This window comes from Lates calcarifer, unplaced genomic scaffold (assembly GCF_001640805.2).
Source record: "Lates calcarifer isolate ASB-BC8 unplaced genomic scaffold, TLL_Latcal_v3 _unitig_4509_quiver_412, whole genome shotgun sequence".
In the NCBI taxonomy this organism is placed as follows: domain Eukaryota; kingdom Metazoa; phylum Chordata; class Actinopteri; family Centropomidae; genus Lates; species Lates calcarifer.
In genome coordinates, this window is record NW_026116942.1 from 529,316 (window position 1) to 548,287 (window position 18,972).

The window sequence follows — 18,972 nt, forward strand, 5'->3', positions numbered from 1 at the left end:
TGCCAGCATCTCTAGTGTTTTGCTCAGTGAAATTACTCAATGGTTGAGATAAAAATGTTGTTTTGGGTTAATAAAAATGTCATTTAACATTTAACATGACTTAGACACGGCAAAGCAGACATCCCTCATTTTTTATTGTGGTTTAAATGTGAGGTTATATGGCTATTTAAAATATATGTTCATATGTATTCCACATGGTCGGAATTTGAGAATATTAACAGTCATAATGGCAGTCAGTCAAGCGTAAACTAAGGTGGTGTATGTCATGCATGTTGCATTGTTACGCAAGGACAATGTAGGAATCCTTATTTCTGCTTGAAACTTGCCTCTCGGCAGAATAGTTGTGATTCAAATCAGATACTTCAGTTATTGTGTACACTGTGTACACAGTATCCTCTGACATACTGCCTGAATTCTGACAGGGTAGTGTTGTCCCAAATCAAACATGGCCACTCCGCTGCTACATGGCCAAGATGGAACCATTCCATACTCAACTTTTTGTCCATTTTGAGTAACCATCCTGGTTTTCATAGTGCACTGTATGTTTTCATACTTGTCAGAGAGGATGCACAACACAGAACTGAGACACAGCGTATTTCACACCAATGGTATGATGTGAATCATGCCATGTGATACAAACAAACACTGACCCATAGTGTGTACAGTCCCTTTATGTATCATTTTCATGTTTTGTTTTGCAGATGTGGTGTATCACCCATGGAGAAAAGAGCAGGATGGTAACCAGATCAGAGAGATTATGTACGCCATTGCCCTGAACAATCCTCTGGCTCCCAAGACAGCCACAGTCACTGAGACACAGGTTGGTTGACATTTCATGAAGATAAGATAAGATAATCCTTTATTAGTCCCACAATGGGGAAATTTACATTGTTGCAGCAGAATAAGTGATTGAAAAGATGAAAAAGACATAAATACGAGTAAAGGCAAGATAAAAAACAAGATAAGGCTATAAAAAATATACACAACAGTATAAACATGAGAATGTAATAGAAAAAATATTAACAGAAGAGCAATATATACAGGACTTTATATATAGACAGAAAATAAACTAAATACAGATACTGCACATTTGAAAATGGCATTGCACACAATAATATAACTGATAGCAGCTGTTTTGGGTTAGGATGGATTAAGATGGATTAATTAAAGTGCAGAAAAACCTAGTGAAAAAGGCCCATTGAGTATGTGGTGTGCTAGGAGCAGTGCTGGTTGTAGAGTCTGACAGCAGCAGGAAGGAAGGACCTGCGATACCTCTCCTTCACACACTTTGGGTGAAGAAGCCTATCGCTGAAGGAGCTGCTCAGTGCTGTCAGACTGTCCTGCATGGGGTGGAACTCATTGTCCATCAGGGATGATGGCTTTGCTATCATCCTCTCACCCACCACCTCCATGGGGTCAAGGGGGCACCCCAGGACAGAGGTGGCTTTCTTGATCAGCTTGTCCAGTCTCTTCCTGTCTGCTGTTGAGATGCTGCTGCCCCAGCAGACCACTCCATAGAAGATGGCTGATGCCATAACAGTGTCATAAAAAGTCCTGAGAAGTGCCCCCTGCACCCCAAAGGACCTGAGTCTCCTCAGCAGGTAGAGTCTATTCTGAGCCTTCTTGTAAAGTGCAGTGGTGTTGTCTGTCCAGTCCAGTCTATTGTTCAGCTGAACACATACTTATAAGATGTCACCATCTCAATGTCTCTTCCCTGGATGTTCACTGGTGTTGGGGGGGGGAGTGTCTGCTCCTGCGGAAATCCATCACCAGTTCTTTGGTCTTCTCAGCACTGATTTGGAGGCAGTTCCGCAGGCACCAGTCCACAAAGTCCTGCGTTAGTTCTCTGTACTCCTTGTCATCCTCATTTGTGATGAGGATGCCCATGATAACCCATGTCTATATAAAGCCTTTCATTTTGGGTGGCAGTGGTGCAGTGGTTAACACTAAGAAGGTTCCAGGTTTGAACCCTGGTTCACCTGGGGCTTTTCTGTGTGGAGTTTCCATGTTCTCCCTGTGTCTGTGTGGGTTCTCTCCAGGTTCTCCAGCTTCCTCCCACAGTCAAAACACATGCAGGTTAACTGGTGACTCTAAATTGTCTGTAGGTGTAAATGTGGGTGTGACTGGTTGTTTGTCTCTATATGTCAGTCCTGTGACAGACTGCTGATCTGTCCAGGGTGTACCCCACCTCTCACCCAATATCAGCTGGGATTGGCTCCAGCCCCCTTCGACCTTCAAAGGATAAGCAGTATAGACAATGGATGAATTAATTTATTTCATAATTTTTTAAATCTGTGTATTAAACTTATTAAACTGTGTTCCATTGTGAGTTCAGACTCTGTACAAGGCAAGTCAAGAGAATGAGTGCTACATTATCGATGCTGAGGTGATCGCCCATGATGTGCCCTACCATGACTACTTCTATACTCTCAACCGCTACATGCTCACCAGAGTGGCCAAGAACAAGTGTCGTCTTAGGTAAGGAGGACATTATTTCACTCTCAGGTGTTTCATGACAAGAACAAAGAGTATTTGAAAGGGTGCTCCAAAATTGAAGCTATTAAAACCTGGGCACTTAGCAACTGAGGATGGAGAACAAAAATAGAAAAAGCAAGGGCTTGTTGACCACAGAATTCAAAACCTATTGTTAGCTGAAGACACATTAAAGTCAACTTGAAGTCCCAGTTTAACATACTGTTGTGTTGTCTCTTTTACTCCAAACATGTACTGCATCCTCCCTCTCCATCAGATCTTCACTCAGTCACAATCAGAGTAACATGAATTCTCACAATGGTCATTGTAAAGTTAAAGGATGAAAACGATGCTGTCTCAGAGTGTTCATGAGCTGCAGAATTGTTGCAAAAAAGTAGCAATACTCAGACAGACTGAGGTGTTCAAACCATGATTGACTGGTGTTAAAGGGCCCAAACACCATTCCACTACCACCACCAGCCTGGACTGTTGACACAAGGCAGGTTGGGTCCATGGATTCAGCAAGGTGTTTCCCTCTGCAGAACTGCTGCTTACTGATGTTTTTTTGTTTTAGGCTCCATTTTCTTCAAAAATACTTAAACCAGCCCAGTCACATGATTAGGTGATTGGATAATTGGATGAACAGGCAGGTGCTTAGTGAGTGTGTATGTTGATGTTTCCATCTATCAAACTCCATTTTTTATTCCTCCATTTTTACACAAACATCAGTTTCACACTGAGCTGATAAAATGGAAACAAGTAGAAGGACAAGCAACTCTTCATTCAGAAGAGATGGAGGTGGGGTAGGGACAAGTTCAGCAGTAACTGTGACTATAGGTGATTGCAGCTGTAAATATTACTGGGATGGGGGGTGGAAAAACCACATACGTACTCCGGATGAGATTAGACTGACTGACCAGCACAGGTAATGTTAAAATCACCCCATCTCCCATAGACACATAAATTTTGTCCAAATGGGGCTTAAGCTTGATCATCCAAATGGGGGCAAAATGAACACCACATCATTTTAGACATCAACATTTTCAGGTTAATGAATGTGTGTGTGTGTGTGTGTGTGTCTCCTCGGCAGGGTGTCGACAGAGCTTCATTACAGGAAACAGCCGTGGGGGCTCGTGAAGGGGTTCATTGAAAGGAACTTCTGGAGTGGCATCGATGACTACTTCAGAGGCTTGGGTTAGCACTACAACACAAATATGTAACAGAAATTTCTTATATTTTGAACAAAAGAGGTAACAATAGCAATGACAATTACAGACATAAATGCAAAAGCAGCAGTAATACTAGAAGCAGTACTAATAATTTCTAATTATAGCAGCAGGTGTTGAGTGGAGTTGTAGGAGCAGCAGGAGACTTGTCATCACAGATCAGACTCTACAGCTCCAGAGGCAGAAATATCTGCAGAAAGAGACAGAGGAGGAGAGAGAGACAGAAGAGCACAATACTATGGGAAAGGGAAGATATTGAGTTAGTAACATGTAACATGGGATCTGAATCTATACTGAGAGAGAGAGAGAGAGAGAGAGAGAGAGAGAGAGAGAGAAGCTCAGTGCATCATGGGAGATCTCCCGGTAGTCTAGTCTAGCAGCATAACTAAGGGATGGTTCAAGCCTGAGCCAACCCTAACTATAAGTTTATCAAAGAGCAAAGTTTTAAGCCGACTCTTACAGAGGGTGTCTGCTTCTCGGACCGAAGTTGGGAGAAGGTTCCACATAAGAAGAGCCTGATAGCTGAAGGCTTTGCCTCCCATTCGACTCTTAGAAACTCTGGGAACCACCAGTAAGCCAGCATTCTGGATGCGCAGTGTCCTAGTGGGATTGTAGGGGACTATAAGCTCTTTAAGATAGGATGGAGCCTGACCATTAAGGGCTTTGTAGGTGAGGAGGAGGATTTCTATTCTAGATTTGACTGGTCTCTTTTCCTAGTTCCTGTGACTCTCTGTCAGCCTGGCTACTGTGCTGAAAACTGGCCTTGCTAGGCTAAGCAGGATTCCTCCAGTTTGGTGGTATGCCATATTCTTTCAAGTTTATGTTTTGTTTGTTTTAGTACACAGGATTGAGAGCTAGCCTCTTTTGCTTTATTGCTTTGTTTTAGGGGGGTCAATAGAGTCTAGAGTTGTATGCAGTGAGTCTGCAATGCTGTCTACAAGATGATCAAGTTGGGAGGAAATAAAGCTAATATAGGAGTCTTCTGTTAAATTGAGATATGGCAATGAATTTAGGGAAGAAGGACTCACTTCCTTGAATTTAGCTACTGCACTATTACAAAGATTTCTAGTAAGGGTTTTTTTTTCTGTGGAAATGTAGGAATTCAAAAGTAATTAGATAGTGGTCTGATAAGAGGGGATTCTGTGGAAGGACTATTAGATGTTCAATATCAATACCATAGGCCAAAACAATAGGATTAAAACAGTGAGTGGGTTTATTTACACATTGAAAGAAACCAATGAGCTAAATGCAGAGCTAAGGCTGTCACTGTTGACGTCCACATAAATATTAAAGCCACCGACTATAATGACTTTGGGGAGCTGTTTTGTGTATTGTCATCTGCTCCTCTCACAAACTGGTGAGTTTGTTATAATTAGGGCCTGAGCACCAGCATGCAAAGGACCTATAATCGTAGGAATTATTGTTATTTCTGTGACGCTAAAATCGCATTTTTGAGCACCTAAACATGCTCAAAAACTCACAAAACTTCGAGATGCACCAAAAAGTCCCCCGACAGCATGGCCTCAAATGTACAGGAAGTCGGGCCTTTTTAATTTGAAAAATTTTTGGCCATTTTTTGGCATTTGGGACATTGCATTTGATCAAACTCCTCCTACATATTTTATCATACTGACCTCAAACTTGGTTAGGATACTCTCAAGGCCTTCGTGATTAAAAGTTATTAAAAGATTTTGTAGATGTTGAAGGGTGTGGCCATGGCAGCATCTCAAATTTCCATGACTCACCATGAAACAGGAAGATGCGTTTAAGTTGCTGTAACTCAGCCATACTTTGTTCAATCAGCCCCAAATTTCAGAGTGATGATGGCATCCTGGCATGAACACACCCACATGTCAATATTAACAAAAAGTTATAGCGCCACCTACTGGACACAGGAAATGACATGTTTTAGACTTTGATGTCCTGTTACTAGCAGATTGATGTGATCCACTTTAGACTTGGTCAGGAAAGCCTTAAGGAGTTCATGATGCCTTACTGTGAAAATTTTGATGTTCTGTTGAAGGGCGTGTCTGTGGCACCGTGGCGAAGTTTGATGTTTCACCATTAACCAGGAAGTTGATGTAACTCATGCATATATTGTCTGATTTGCCCCAAATTTCACAGGTTTGACAACAGACCTGTTCTGAGCACATCTACAATCCGATATACAGATATAATCATAGGGCCACCTAGTGGCAACAGGAAATGATGGGTTTCATCTAAGTAGGTTGATCTGATACACCTCAAATGTGGTCAGACAAGCTTTAAGATCTTAATGGTGTCTGTGAGTCTTCATGGAATACCCTTGCTGTGTCGGCATGGCGAATTTCAATCCTTTACTATTAAACAGGAAGTTGTTGTAACTCCTGCATGCACTGTCCCATCTGCCGCAAACTTGACATTAAGTGTCATGGCATGAACACATCTACATGGCAATATTCATGCATAGTCATAACACCACCTGATGGGACAGTAAGGGACTTCTGACTCATTCCTTCTGTCTGGTGGTCACGTAGTTGCAGAACTGTGTTGTACGACCTGTGGGGGACCCCGCGGCCGTGAGTCCCCCGACGGGTGTGGGGTGTGAGGGCCCATTCAATGCTGCTTGCAGCTTTAATTTTTTATTGGTTTTTGAGAAATAAAACATAGCAACAAAAAAAGAAAAAAACTTGTCTTAGTTAAGTCATAGTCTGGCCTGGGCTGTGTGTGTGCTGCCAAATGCACTTTTACCACAATCAGCTTCTGTTGTGTTCATTTATTGTCTGGAGTTACACACTTTTTAACTTTTTTAACAAAAATGTTAAATGTTTTGGACAGTGGGAAGCTGTCAGGTAATTCCAAGCCAAAAGACTGAAGTCCAACCCAGAAAATTTTACTGCTCAAAGTTTGCTCCTCTATAGCTTGGGAGAAAAAAGTGAGATTCTTCAGCACCATTTTAGTCAGCACCATCTATTTTGTCTGTTGCGCATACTTTTCTCCTAAAATTCACTAGGAGAAATTGGTGAGAGGACAAATAGCAAGACAGGAGTCATACTAGCTAGTGAAATCAACTCTGTAGAGTTGTTAGCAGAGTATGTCATTTAACTCTCTGCATCAACACTGACACTGTCTGAGGATTAACTATCTTGTAGTTGAATTAGACTTTAACAAGAGTTGAAATGACTATATTTTTACTTTCAACTCTAACACTTTTGATTTTGCTGTGTACCTGCACTGAGCCTTTACCTGTGTTTAAACTAAATGAACATGAGGCTGATGTTGTTTCAGGGACCATGTGGAGGTTTGTCCTGGCTGTCAGTCTGCTCTGCTGCATCTCTGAGGCCTCAGTCACCTGTTGTAGTAGAAAAGTATGAGAAACAAACAGATAAAATAAAATGAGGCTGAAGTGAGAATCACATTTTTATTTTCCAATCTGTAGAAGAGAAAACTTTGAGCAGTAAAATTTTCCTCTAGGTCTGCTCTGGGGGAAAAAACAGAGAGACAGGAGAAATAAGCCATAGTTTCATTTTGGTTTTACACAGACCTCCAATTAACTAGGAGAAATAAATGAAACACTTTTGAGAGCTCTTCTTTAATTTTCTTTTCCTCTGGGAATTGATGTCAATTGGAAAGTCTTTTATGATTTTATCAAGTGAAATCTAAAGTCATCTAATGACTCAAGTCTTAAGTGATTTGACTTGTCAATACATCTGCATATTTATGTGTAAAGTAACTGCACCGTCACCAGTGAAGTGGCCATGTGAGATTTACAGTAAATAAAGTTTACAAAGTGACCCCTAAGCTTGAAGTCTTCACTAAATATAAATGGAACAAACAAGCAAACCAATCAGGGTTGACTTACTCACACAGTAACCTTTAACCCCTGAAACCTCCCATGTTTCTCTCTGGTTTCCCCCTGGCTAGAGCTAGAGCTGAATAGGTTGGATGTGGTGCCAATGGAGCCCCATAGACAGTCACCCAAGACCAAGGTTCTAGGAGCAGGCAGCAGTCAGAGGAGGAAACTGACACTGGTCCATCACCTGAGGCCGCCAGGAGACATGGATGAGGCCTTAAGCCCTGTCACCACACCTGAGGATGAGGGGGACATCCCTCACATCAAGCATGTCGCAGGTAAGCCCAGCAGATGTCAACAACTGGTCCGGTCAGTCAAATACCGTATGACACGACAGTGTGTGACAGTGAGCAACAATATCCTCTTATAACAGGACATGATTTATGGGAAATGTGGTTTCTCTGTAACCCTGACAAAGACTAAAGTCCACACGTAGTACCTTTACAAAAAACCTTTTCAGATTGTCAACAGTTTTCTGTTTTTTTCTCTTATAGGTTCCACGCAGACCAGACACACACCTGATACTTCAGGAGGCCTTGCACTTTTCTCTAAACTACTGCTTCTCATCAGCCTTGTGTGAGTTGTGGTATTGCTTGTATCTTGTCATTACACCCTGAGTGTCAATAGATTATGTTTTATCACACAAGTAGTTTCCTCCATTAAAATGGCAACCAGAAAAAGAAGAGAGTAGAATATAGTGAGCTTCACCACTACTCATTTTAGAAAGGTCACCACCAGAAAACGTGTTATTTGTTTAGATTATCAAAAGGACAATGAATGTTTCTGAATGTAACAACTACTTCAATTTGAACTAGAAACCCTGATCTCAGAGCTGTGATAAAGACAGAGTTGGTTTTTAGTGGGCAGATGTGTTCTTTACTGATCTAGTAGAAATAATGCCAACTGACTGTCAGTTTTGAACCCTCTAAAGTCCTGGAGCTCTCTCCATAGGCAGACTGGTCACAGGGACCACAAGGACAAATCCTGATGGGCTGGTGGACCATAAAAAAATCCATGAAGTCTGTCCAGATGGATAAGTCCAGGGCTGAATTTCTGTCCCAAACCTACCGTGGCTTTCTTCATCTGGTTAATGCCCATCACTCTTGTTTAACTACATTTTCTATCACTCTTCCTGTTCACCTTCTTTGCCTCCTCCGTCACTGGGGCTTTTTGTCTCCTGCTGGGAAGAGTTTCCAGTTACCCTAGTTGTCCCAATGATTTCCATTTCCACTACCTGGAGAAAGCTACTGTTACTGGGGAAACAAAAACTTTCTCCTCTTTCTGTTTTGGTTCATCAGTGGCAGAAGCGTTTCCTTTGTGCTATAAATGGAGTCTTTCTGTGAAAATCCACACCAGGTGGCTGGCAGAATTGCACTGAACTGTGATTGTCTTAATACTCTACAGCCAGTACATTGTGCAATCAACATTTACTTCATAAGGAGAAGTTAAAATGCTAAAAATGTTGTCAGTTGTCACTTTAACTGATCAGGAAATCAACATATCAGTGAAATCCAAGCAATGACAGCTATCTGATTGATTTTTCAATGAATTAGTTTCATCTACAAGATACCAGAAAATTGTAATGTTTGAAAAAAAGAATATTTAGCAATTGCTCAATTGACAACTTAAGTTATTTTTATTTGAGTTGATTGATGTCAGTTATTTTTCTTTTGATTTACTAATGAGCACTTCCACTGAGATAAAGTCACTTCTTCTGACATTTCTTATCAGCACCTACTGTCAACTGTTTTTGTTTTCAGTATTCTGACACACCATGAATATTTAGGAATGTGCACTTCTTTCTTGCTTTGTTTTTGTGTTGCACTCTGTTGCAATCTACTTGTTTCTCTGTTCCTCTTCAATTGCATTCCAAAGGATCTGTGTAAGGTACCTTCATTTCAGCCATGGGCCGATTCATTTCAGTAAGTAGCTTTAAGTGATGAGGCTCTGATATACAGTCTCTCTGTGTTTTCTCTCCCTCTCTCGCTCTAGCCTGGTACTGCTGGTATTTCTCAATGTGATGTTGTTTCACAAGCTGTGGATGCTGGAGTACACCACACAGAGTCTCACTGCAGCCCAGGGATTCAGAGCACAAGAGAGGTAACCACATGTTTTCAGGAAGTCTTCTGCCAATGGAAATGATAAGAATACATCTATGACAAAGGGCAATGAAACTATGACTTATCAAAAATAATAAATAAATAAAAATAAGAGGTCTTATGGCTCAACTTGCCCCAGCTTATGGGTAAGTTGATCCAAGTCCGTGGACAAATTGAGCCACCTGGCAGTAGATTGATCAATTGACTTTTTCCAGTTAAAACCTGAGCATAACAAAAGAAGATCTTAAAGGTATCTTACGACAATATATAACAAACCAAATCCAAGTTTAGTATTTTAAAAGAAAATGTGAAACAGTTCTCACACATCATCTGTTCAATATTTCTTCGATTCAACATTTCAACCCATCAAATACAGAGGGGGAATACAACTGTAACTGTAGCCTACAATCACAAATCGATCACAGAATAATTGGACATGGATGTAATTTTTGTCACATTGAAGTGCAGTTTGGAGTGGATGGGACTTGACACCACACAAGTAGGTGTATTCTCCCCAACTTACCCCACTGTTTTCACTTCCTCTTTCATTTTCATGCACAGGGTTGACCTGTTGATCTTTCTCTCTTTTGCCACTGCTCCTATGGATTTTCCACCCTTGACCTCAGCAGCTGCTCTAGTGTTGATCTTTTCCTGTATTTTCTTAGCATATTTACCACACCACCATGAGCTTCTTTCCATCACAGCCAAAGTGAAATGAAGGGTGCTTGCAGAATTTATGATTGCATGACAACAGATTTGTAGTGCTGCCTAGGTACCGGGGGTGAGTAAACTTACCCACTCTCCCCTATATGAAGGTGGATGAGGATCTGCACATTAATAAATACAAACTACATTTATAAATTAAACTTGAATATTTATTGATGTGCAGAGGAACACAGTATTTCTTTTCATTCTTTTTATTACTTCATAATTGCACAGTAAAAGCAAATGATTACAGTAATTGTAACAACTCAGGAGAATCTATTCAGGGTTGGTAGCAGTTTAATATTTATATCCACTATTCTATGAATTGCTGGAATTGAGCTTATCTATCCTTATTATACTTCAGATAATCAGAGTCCTCTTATCTTACTACCTTACATAACCCATAGGCATCAAATTAAAGGAAACTTACACTTCCATTAAAATGGCTTAAACTCTTGTAATAGTTTGGCATAAATAGAAACAGGCCTATGTATGGTGGCGCAGCAGTTAGCACTGTTGCCTCACAGCGAGAACGTTCCAGTATATTGCTTTAAGAGCGTTGTGTATTGGTTAAAGTGACAATAACACAAGGTAGCTAAAATAATAGGTTACATCCTCACATCAAATGTTGAATTTCACATGAATGTCCCTTCCATGTCCATGGCTAAACCCCCATCCAGTCCCATTTTCTCATCATCCAAGGATAAGAAGCATACAGAAGAGCCTTTCTTTCTAACTCCAGATCAGCCATTCAGTCTAATGGAAACAAGACCACAGTGACTGTAGGAGTAAACTCAGAATCTCCAGAATAAAAATGAGTTCAGTCTATCCAAAAAGACTTCATCTATACATTGGAGATTTGACTATTGCTTTTATCAATATTAATATTAATATTAGTATTAATGGGTGGCAAGCAGGTTCCAGACTTGAACCTTGGTCCACCTGGGGCTTTTCTGTGTGGAGTTTCCATGTTCTCTCTGTATCTGTGTGGGCTCTCTCCAGGTTCTCCAGCTTCCTCCCACAGTCCAAACACATGGTGTCTGGTGACTCAAAATTGTCTGTAGGTGTAAATATGGGTGTGACTGGTTGTTTGTCTCTATATGTCAGTCCTGTGACAGACTGCTGATCTGTCCAGGGTGTATCCCACCTCTCACCCAATATCAGCTGGCTCCAGCCCCATTATCCTTACAGATAAGCAGTATAATATCCATCCATCCATCCATCCATTATCTATACTGCTTAATCGTCAAGGGTCGCAGGGGGGCTGGAGCCTAGTATAATATTAATCAATTAATTTCCAAAAGGAAAGTAGTGCCCCTCTTACAGTGAATGCTTGTCAAATTCTCTAAATTATTTATGCATGTTTGCCACATTAATGAAAAATAATGATAAATTCCTGGGCTGTGGGTTTAGCTTTCCTGCCAACGGCACACCTGTGAAAAATGATGAAGAGGCAGGGCATGATGTTATTGTCAACTATTTGTCTCTGTTTACCAGTACTGTACCCTATAGGTACCCAGTGCTTACAAAATACTAACAGTATCATTTATTTCTCCTTTCCTCTAAAATTCCCAATTGTTACTCATTTGTCCCACTGTACATACATTTAGTACCAGTAAGAACAGGTAAGTATTATAATATTATATAATATTATATGTTCTTATTCAAATGACATATACAGTCGAAATGGTGTATTATATACCAAGATATCTGACCTTCATTTGGCCAGATTGCTCCAGCCTGATAAGATTCTGTTTAGAAAAAAACCAAACGACTTTAGGTCTGTCCTAAACTGTCCTGTGTGTGTCTGGTTGCATGCTGTCAGTATTTTATTTACATCAGTCTGCCTGTGTCTCATCAGCAGAACTCCTCAGACCCAGCTGGAATGGGTACAACTCCTGGACTCCCAGCAGCGTTACCATGACAATGAGCTCCAGAAGTGGAGAGAGATAATCAAATCATCAGTGCTGCTGCTGGATGAGGTGAGACAGCAAGTCAAACACAGTGTGTAAGTGTACAGCACCACAATATCCTTGCAGTTATTAAATGGTAAATGGGCTGTACTTATATAGCACTTTTCAAGTCTTTTCGACCACTCAAAGCGCTTCACACTACAGATCACATTCACCCCATTCACACACATTTATACAGCACTTGTTCTATACATTAGTGCTTTCTAGTACATACACACACATTCACACACTGATGACACATCGGAGGCAATTTGGGGTTCAGTATCTTGCCCAAGGATACTTCGGCATGCGGACTGGAGGAGCCGGGAATCGAACCACCGGTGAGCAACTGCTCTACCTCCTGAGCCACAGCCACCCCATTAAAGGTCTACTATGCAGGAATTGGTGGTTCCGGTTTGTAAACACTCCATTCAAAGTTGGCCCCTCCTCCCCAGCTCAATGTGTGGCATTAACAAAGACAAAGCAGTGAATGTGAGAAATAAAGCATTATTCTCTTGCACACCACCTTGTGGGAAAGTGCTGCACTCCCAGATTTGAATGAATGCAGCCCAAGCTCAGCACCACTCTCAGTCAAACAGACACAGACCTGCAGCTCTTTATACGTCAGTGACACTGACAAAGAGCAGAGGAGAGAGATGGAGACAACAATGTAACCTGGTCACTGCTTTTATATAATGCTTCACGCTCTGTGCAGTGTTATTGGATGGGGCTACAAACCCACTGCCCAAAGGCTGCAGCCCAGAAGAGTTCTGAACACATGCAGCGAAATAAGCTCAAAGTAAGAGAATACAGGCAGAGGGTGGGTCTCTGCAGAGAAATGCATCACCACACACACACACGCACTTCTAGTTGGTTATAAGTAATGATTTAGATAGTAAACTTATGTGCATCTTTTTTTTCGTAGAAAAGTTCTGTTTGGGGTGCCCAGTAGTTCACCTGATAAAACCCATATGCATATGTATAAAGGCTGAGTCCTCGCTGCATCACAGGTTCGAATCCAGTCCAGGATATCTCTCTCCCCTGCCTCTCATTTCAACTAGCAAATTAAGATGGAAATGCCTTTAAAAAAAGTTGTGTTTGGCTTTGTGTCCAAATGGCTTGACTTAAGACCTTGATAATGATGAAAATAACTTTTAAAGGGCCTTAAATCAAACCCTTAATAATAAAACACCTTGAAAAAGAGGACTTGAATGCTTCACAGGGACATCTTCCACGAATGACAAAACACAAGCAGCTGAGTGGTTTTGATGAGCAAGAGAATGATGTAAACGGTGTTGCTGGTTGAGACACTAGATCTCAGGGCAGTTGGACATATTTATGTGTGGAAGACTGTGGGGAGCATAGCGTAAGATAGCTCTTTCCACTAGCAATAAACAAAACATCAAAAGGAAGTTATTTTTCCTGGTGTCTTTTTCTGTCATTAAAGCTCCACACAATAGAAAAGGTTTAGATAAACTGAAACTTGGCTGGAGCCTTAAGAAAGAAGAACATACACTACACACATAAGAAGACATACGAAACATTGTAGACATGCAGTACACCCGTGGACATACAAGACTGCCTTTTTTGTACCTTGTGGTTTTAGATTTGTAAATAAGAGAGAGAAAAAGAAGGGGATAAAGGAAAAAAGGAGAAGAGAGAGACAAAATAAAGGAGAAATAAAGGGCAGAGGGAAAAAGAGAGAAAAAAAATTAAAACCTTTTTTTTCCTGTATACCTCACCCCATCCCCCGACCCCAACTCCTCATCCACCCACACCACCAGTCCCCCCTTTCAGATTCCCGTCTCATTTCTTTACCAAAGATGAGACAGAGAGAGAGAGAGAGAGAGAGAGAGAGAGAGAGAGAGAGAGAAACCAAACATTAAAAAAGAGACTAAATCTAAACCAATCATTAAAATCAATCCTATATGTAAGTAAGCAGAGGGGTTTTAGTCAAAACAATACATGTGGCTTTTTTTTTCTTAGCTCTGTTTATATGACTGTGACATCATGCATTGTACACTGAAAAGTCTCAGTACGTTATGCACATCATGGTGTGACATCCAGTGCTGTTGGGGGATTTCAGCTCATGCATCACTTCCCAGATTAATCGTCTGTGTCCATACTCATGTGGAAACTGGTGGGAACAGCTCAGTCAGTGAGAATTGTGATCTTGAACATTTCATTACTGATATTGTTTAACTTGTTTCTCTCCTGCCTTTTCATTCAGCTGAGAGAGTCCCTTCTGAACCTCCATAAAAGCATCAGCATCAGGGACTACAACTCTGAGTCAGAAAAAAAAAGAAATCATTATCACTAATCGATATTCTCAAGGACTGCAGACATCACGTGCAATATTCAGCCTACCTTTTCTGAGCCTGTAGAGAGAACATGGCCACACTTCACAACGCATCCTGCGGTGAGATAAGATCATGAGCAGGATCTGTTGGAACCCTACCTCTCTCTTGTTCATCCACCTGCCCAGCTTCATATTCCTCACAATGCTGCATCTCAAAGGTTTTCCTGTGAGTTTTGTCAGATACAGACAAAGATCAGAGTGAAACAGAACATGCAGTGTGTTCTGGCTTCTGATTATATGTACAGTGCATTTAGAAAGACCCCATCACTTTATTCACTATTTGTTATGTTGCAGTTGTATGCTAAAATAAAATTAGTATTTTTTTCCCTTCATCAGTCTACATTGAGTGGAGACTGATGGTAGAAAAAACTTTTTTTTTTTTAATTTAGTGTACAGCTGCAACATAATAAAATGTGAAAATAGTGAAAGGATGTGAATACTTTTTGAATGCACTGTATGTGTATAATCATCAATATTAAAAGATGAAGTGAATAACAATGATCATCTCATTTGAATGGTATCTATCAGGGGGTGGGATATGCCAGGCAGCAGCTTCTTAAAGTAAGGAAAAATGGACGAGCATAAGATAAGGATCTGAGTAACTTTAATGGCTAGACAACTGCGTCAGTGCTTCTCCAAAACACCAGGTTTTGTGCAGAGTTCTGAAAGTTTCCTGGACTCCCAGGGCTCACTGATGCATGTGGGGAGTGAAAGCTGGACCAATCCCACAGAAGAGCTCCTGTACCACCTACCTAAACATTGTTTCTGACCACGTACACCTCCTCACTGCAACAATATTCCCTGATGGCAGTGGCCTCCGTCAGCAGGACAGTGCTCCCTGTCTGTAAAAACTGTTCAGGGATGGTTTGAGGAACATGACAGAGTTCCAGGTGTTGACTTGGCCTCCAAATTCTCCAGATCCCAGTCTCAATGAGTGGGCTGGGAAATCACGTCTGATCCATGGATGCACCACTCCACAACTTTCAGGTCTTCAAGGATCTGATATTAACATCTTAGAACCTGATACTACAGGAGACCTTCAGAGGTCTGTGGAGTCCAGGTCACTAAAACAGAGACCTTCACAATATTAGGGAGGTGGTTTTAATGTTGTGTACTGTGTGCGTGTGTGTATCTTTTTGTCTTTTTTATGACACTCCAACAGCTGCTGCATCCCTTTGTTATTGTTCAGCAGGACTATGAGGAATCTAAATTTAACTGTGTGTGTGTGTGTGTGTGTGTGTGTGTGTGTGTGTGTTAAATGATTTTTACTATGTATATTACAGTCAGGGCTATTTTCTACAGGGCGTGTTTGGCAGATCAGGGCTGGAATCCCTGAGAGCTTGTGCCATACTTTTGTGACTCTATGTTGTAAGTTTATGTTGAACTCCAGCTGGAGCATTGATGTATGATGATGTATGTTGATCAGGAGGAGTTGATTCGCAAGTACAGAGAATGAATGCAAAGAAAACAGCCTGAAGGTTCCTGATGTGTTGCCAGGGAATAAAAAAATGTTTTGCTCACCTCACATTCAACCATTAAAACAGCCTGAAGGTTCCTGATGTGTTGCCAGGGAATAAAAAAAATGTTTTGCTCACCTCACATTCAACCATTAATGTCATTTCAGTTGTTTGATAATTACTCTGACACATCTCCACTGATTCATTATCACCGCCGAGGCTCACAGGCCAACAGCTTCATCCTGTTCTGGATAGTCAACCTTATTTAAGACATTTCTGTGCATTGTATGAATTCATGTGAGTGTCATGTAAAAATTCTACATTTACTGACAGTCAACAGTTCAGCCATTGAGCAAGCTACTTATGAGATACAGTGACACTGAATGTGCACTACCTTTCTGAACTGGCCCATCTTTACCATCTTCTAATGGCTGCTTCCAGCAGGATAATGCTCCATGTCACAGACTGGTTTCATGAACATGACAGTAAGTTCAGTGAACTTCAGTGACCTCCCTAGTCACCAGATCTGAATCCAGTAATTATGGTAATGGGTGGTGATCAAATCCAACACTGTCAGGGGTCTACCCAACATTTGAGTTCCTGAAAACTTAATGAATTTGTTCTTTTTGTTTAGTGTGACACACTCACTCACAGAGATGTATCACCAAACTGTGCAGAGTTTTTTTAAACTTTAGCTCATTGTTTTGGTTGCACTGTCACAAACTCCACTCACAGACCTGAAAGTCTGAAAACCAAATCTGGCAAGTTATGGGTGTAGGTTACTACACTGAGTAAAACCTAAATGTATTATCTTACTGACATTCCAACATAGATTCTTTCGCTGCTCTTTATCAAGATCTGTATTTGTGTTTTGGATATCAGACAATAGTAGTATTGGAGCTCCATTTTGATGGCTTTCTTCACTTGAAGGTGAACTTACTCATTCTAACATTCAGTTTAAAAACTCAGTTTACCATCTCAGAGACTTTAGGGTTTGTTAACCTGCCCTGTATTGGTATATTGTATATATTACACTTGCATTCATCAGACAGACACAAAGACAATTCCAAATGACATTTTATGTTGTGTCTGATTCATGTTTAAATAGGTTACTGAGAACACGTTTGACATGTCCTTCTCAAGGTGATCAGCTTGTTCTACCCTAAAGTGGCCCACCCATCAAAAATATCAATGACTGTGGCCAATAAATAAGAGGTTGTGCAGATAAGATCAGTGCTCCACATTCAGCAGCAATTTACCATGATAAACACCACCTTAAGTTACACTGAGGGAGAGCCAGGTGTCAGGGTTCTCCTTTGAGCTATGTCCTTTCTAACTTGACTCCAATTTTATTTCCTTCCTGAGAAAAATGTGGCTCTGTGTTTAAATCCCAAAAATGTCTGCCTTTGAGGAATGTTTATCTAACAAAACACTACACTGTTCACAGAATGTTGGTGTTAGCTTTTATATTTAAATAAGCTACATTTGTTGGGTGTTAGTGCTATTTTCCAGAAAATATGTCCATGTCCCAGTGAAAGGACTTGGTCTCTGCCATCATCTGCAGAAATGTAATCATTCAGTCATGAGAACGGTACATTCATATATCACACCCTTAACTGAACTGTTTGAGGTCAGTGTTGTAGCATTAGTATCAAAGTCTTGTGTGAAAAATAATATATAAAATATACCAGGAGACATCACATTATTATTATTATTATTATTATTATTATTATTATTATTATTATTATTAGATGGTGTAAGAGAGAAGAGGACACTTAAAGCCATTACAGAAATGTGAAAAGGAGTCACTGTTACCAACCTAAAGATGTCCATGCCTGAAGCACTGAGCTGACAGCACTAATCATTTTTAAATTAGATCTCCATTAGTGTGCAGCAGTTTAACCATCTTTGAGAAATGTGTGGGGTCTTGAGTGTGCAGAGATGATATGACATTATTAAGTACAATGCAAATTCAGTATGAATTTGCAGAAAAGCTTAGTGAAGTGTAGAAAAGTTTACTTGTACCTGGATATTTGTACAAAGTGAATGCACATTTCTTTGCTCTAACTCACATAATACCAGATTAATACCAGAGATGTTTTTACCTCACTTCACAGTAACCATGACATTAACAAGAGAACTCCCTCTGTCCAAGAAGCAATGATGTAATTTATCAAATCTTATCTTATAAAACCTATGTAAATAATATATGCACTATTGTTTTGCCGTCATTACATTGCAACCTTAAAGCTGTTGTCCAAATCAGAGCGTTTACTGTGCTACATTGCCCTCAGAGCCTACTCTACTCAAAAGACATGCAGATGTTGAGATGATGTTTATCAGTGGAATCTCCAACAGTGCAGCCATGTGGCTCATCTACTGTATATGAAATGCATGGCTATTCTTTAAATGCTAGCAGTAAGTACTACAGTAAGTAATCTGTAATTGAGGTTTCATTTCAATGCATGAGTATGAAACGCTGTAAATGGCCCTAAATATTAAATCCTGAAGTTCAGCTGAATGCAGTTTAAAGTTTGATCTCCAAATGTCTGTCACAATGTTGCTTAAATATTATAGTATGAAGTGACAAATCTGTTTGCGGTGCATTCCATGAAATAAAAGAAACTGCTGCTTATCAAGAGGACAGGTTGACTGAAGCTTCCACTGATCCTTTAAAAATAATACAATGTGGAGGTTTTATCTAACGTTGTGTTTCTATGACTCTCAGCAATCATTCTCTCTCTCTCTCTATTACACACACACACACACACACACACACACACACACACTCGCTTGCAGTAGTTCTTTCATCTTGCCTTGATCCAGCTCACTTGGTAGTGGAGCATTATATACTCCCAAAGCCTATACTG

The 18,972-nt window shown here is 40.5% G+C and overlaps 1 protein-coding gene across 9 annotated transcripts in view; it reads left to right on the forward strand.

Moving 5' to 3' along the window:
- The window catches only part of LOC108900072 (protein Aster-B), a 66,450-nt gene extending 47,696 nt beyond the window's left edge, over window positions 1–18,754 (forward strand). For 7 of the 9 annotated variants that reach the window (XM_018700894.1, XM_051068395.1, XM_051068397.1 and 4 more), the window contains 8 exons: window positions 702–820; window positions 2,336–2,478; window positions 3,563–3,666; window positions 7,602–7,808; window positions 8,025–8,106; window positions 9,523–9,630; window positions 12,196–12,316; window positions 14,517–18,754. In XM_018700894.1, the coding sequence (XP_018556410.1) occupies window positions 702–820; window positions 2,336–2,478; window positions 3,563–3,666; window positions 7,602–7,808; window positions 8,025–8,106; window positions 9,523–9,630; window positions 12,196–12,316; window positions 14,517–14,606 (974 nt within the window). In that variant the 3' untranslated portion in view covers window positions 14,607–18,754. The remainder of the gene's footprint in view (window positions 1–701; window positions 821–2,335; window positions 2,479–3,562; window positions 3,667–7,601; window positions 7,809–8,024; window positions 8,107–9,522; window positions 9,631–12,195; window positions 12,317–14,516) is intronic. The other 2 variants (XM_018700895.1, XM_018700899.1) reach the window with 1 other exon arrangement.
- The last annotated feature ends 218 nt before the right edge of the window (window positions 18,755–18,972 follow it).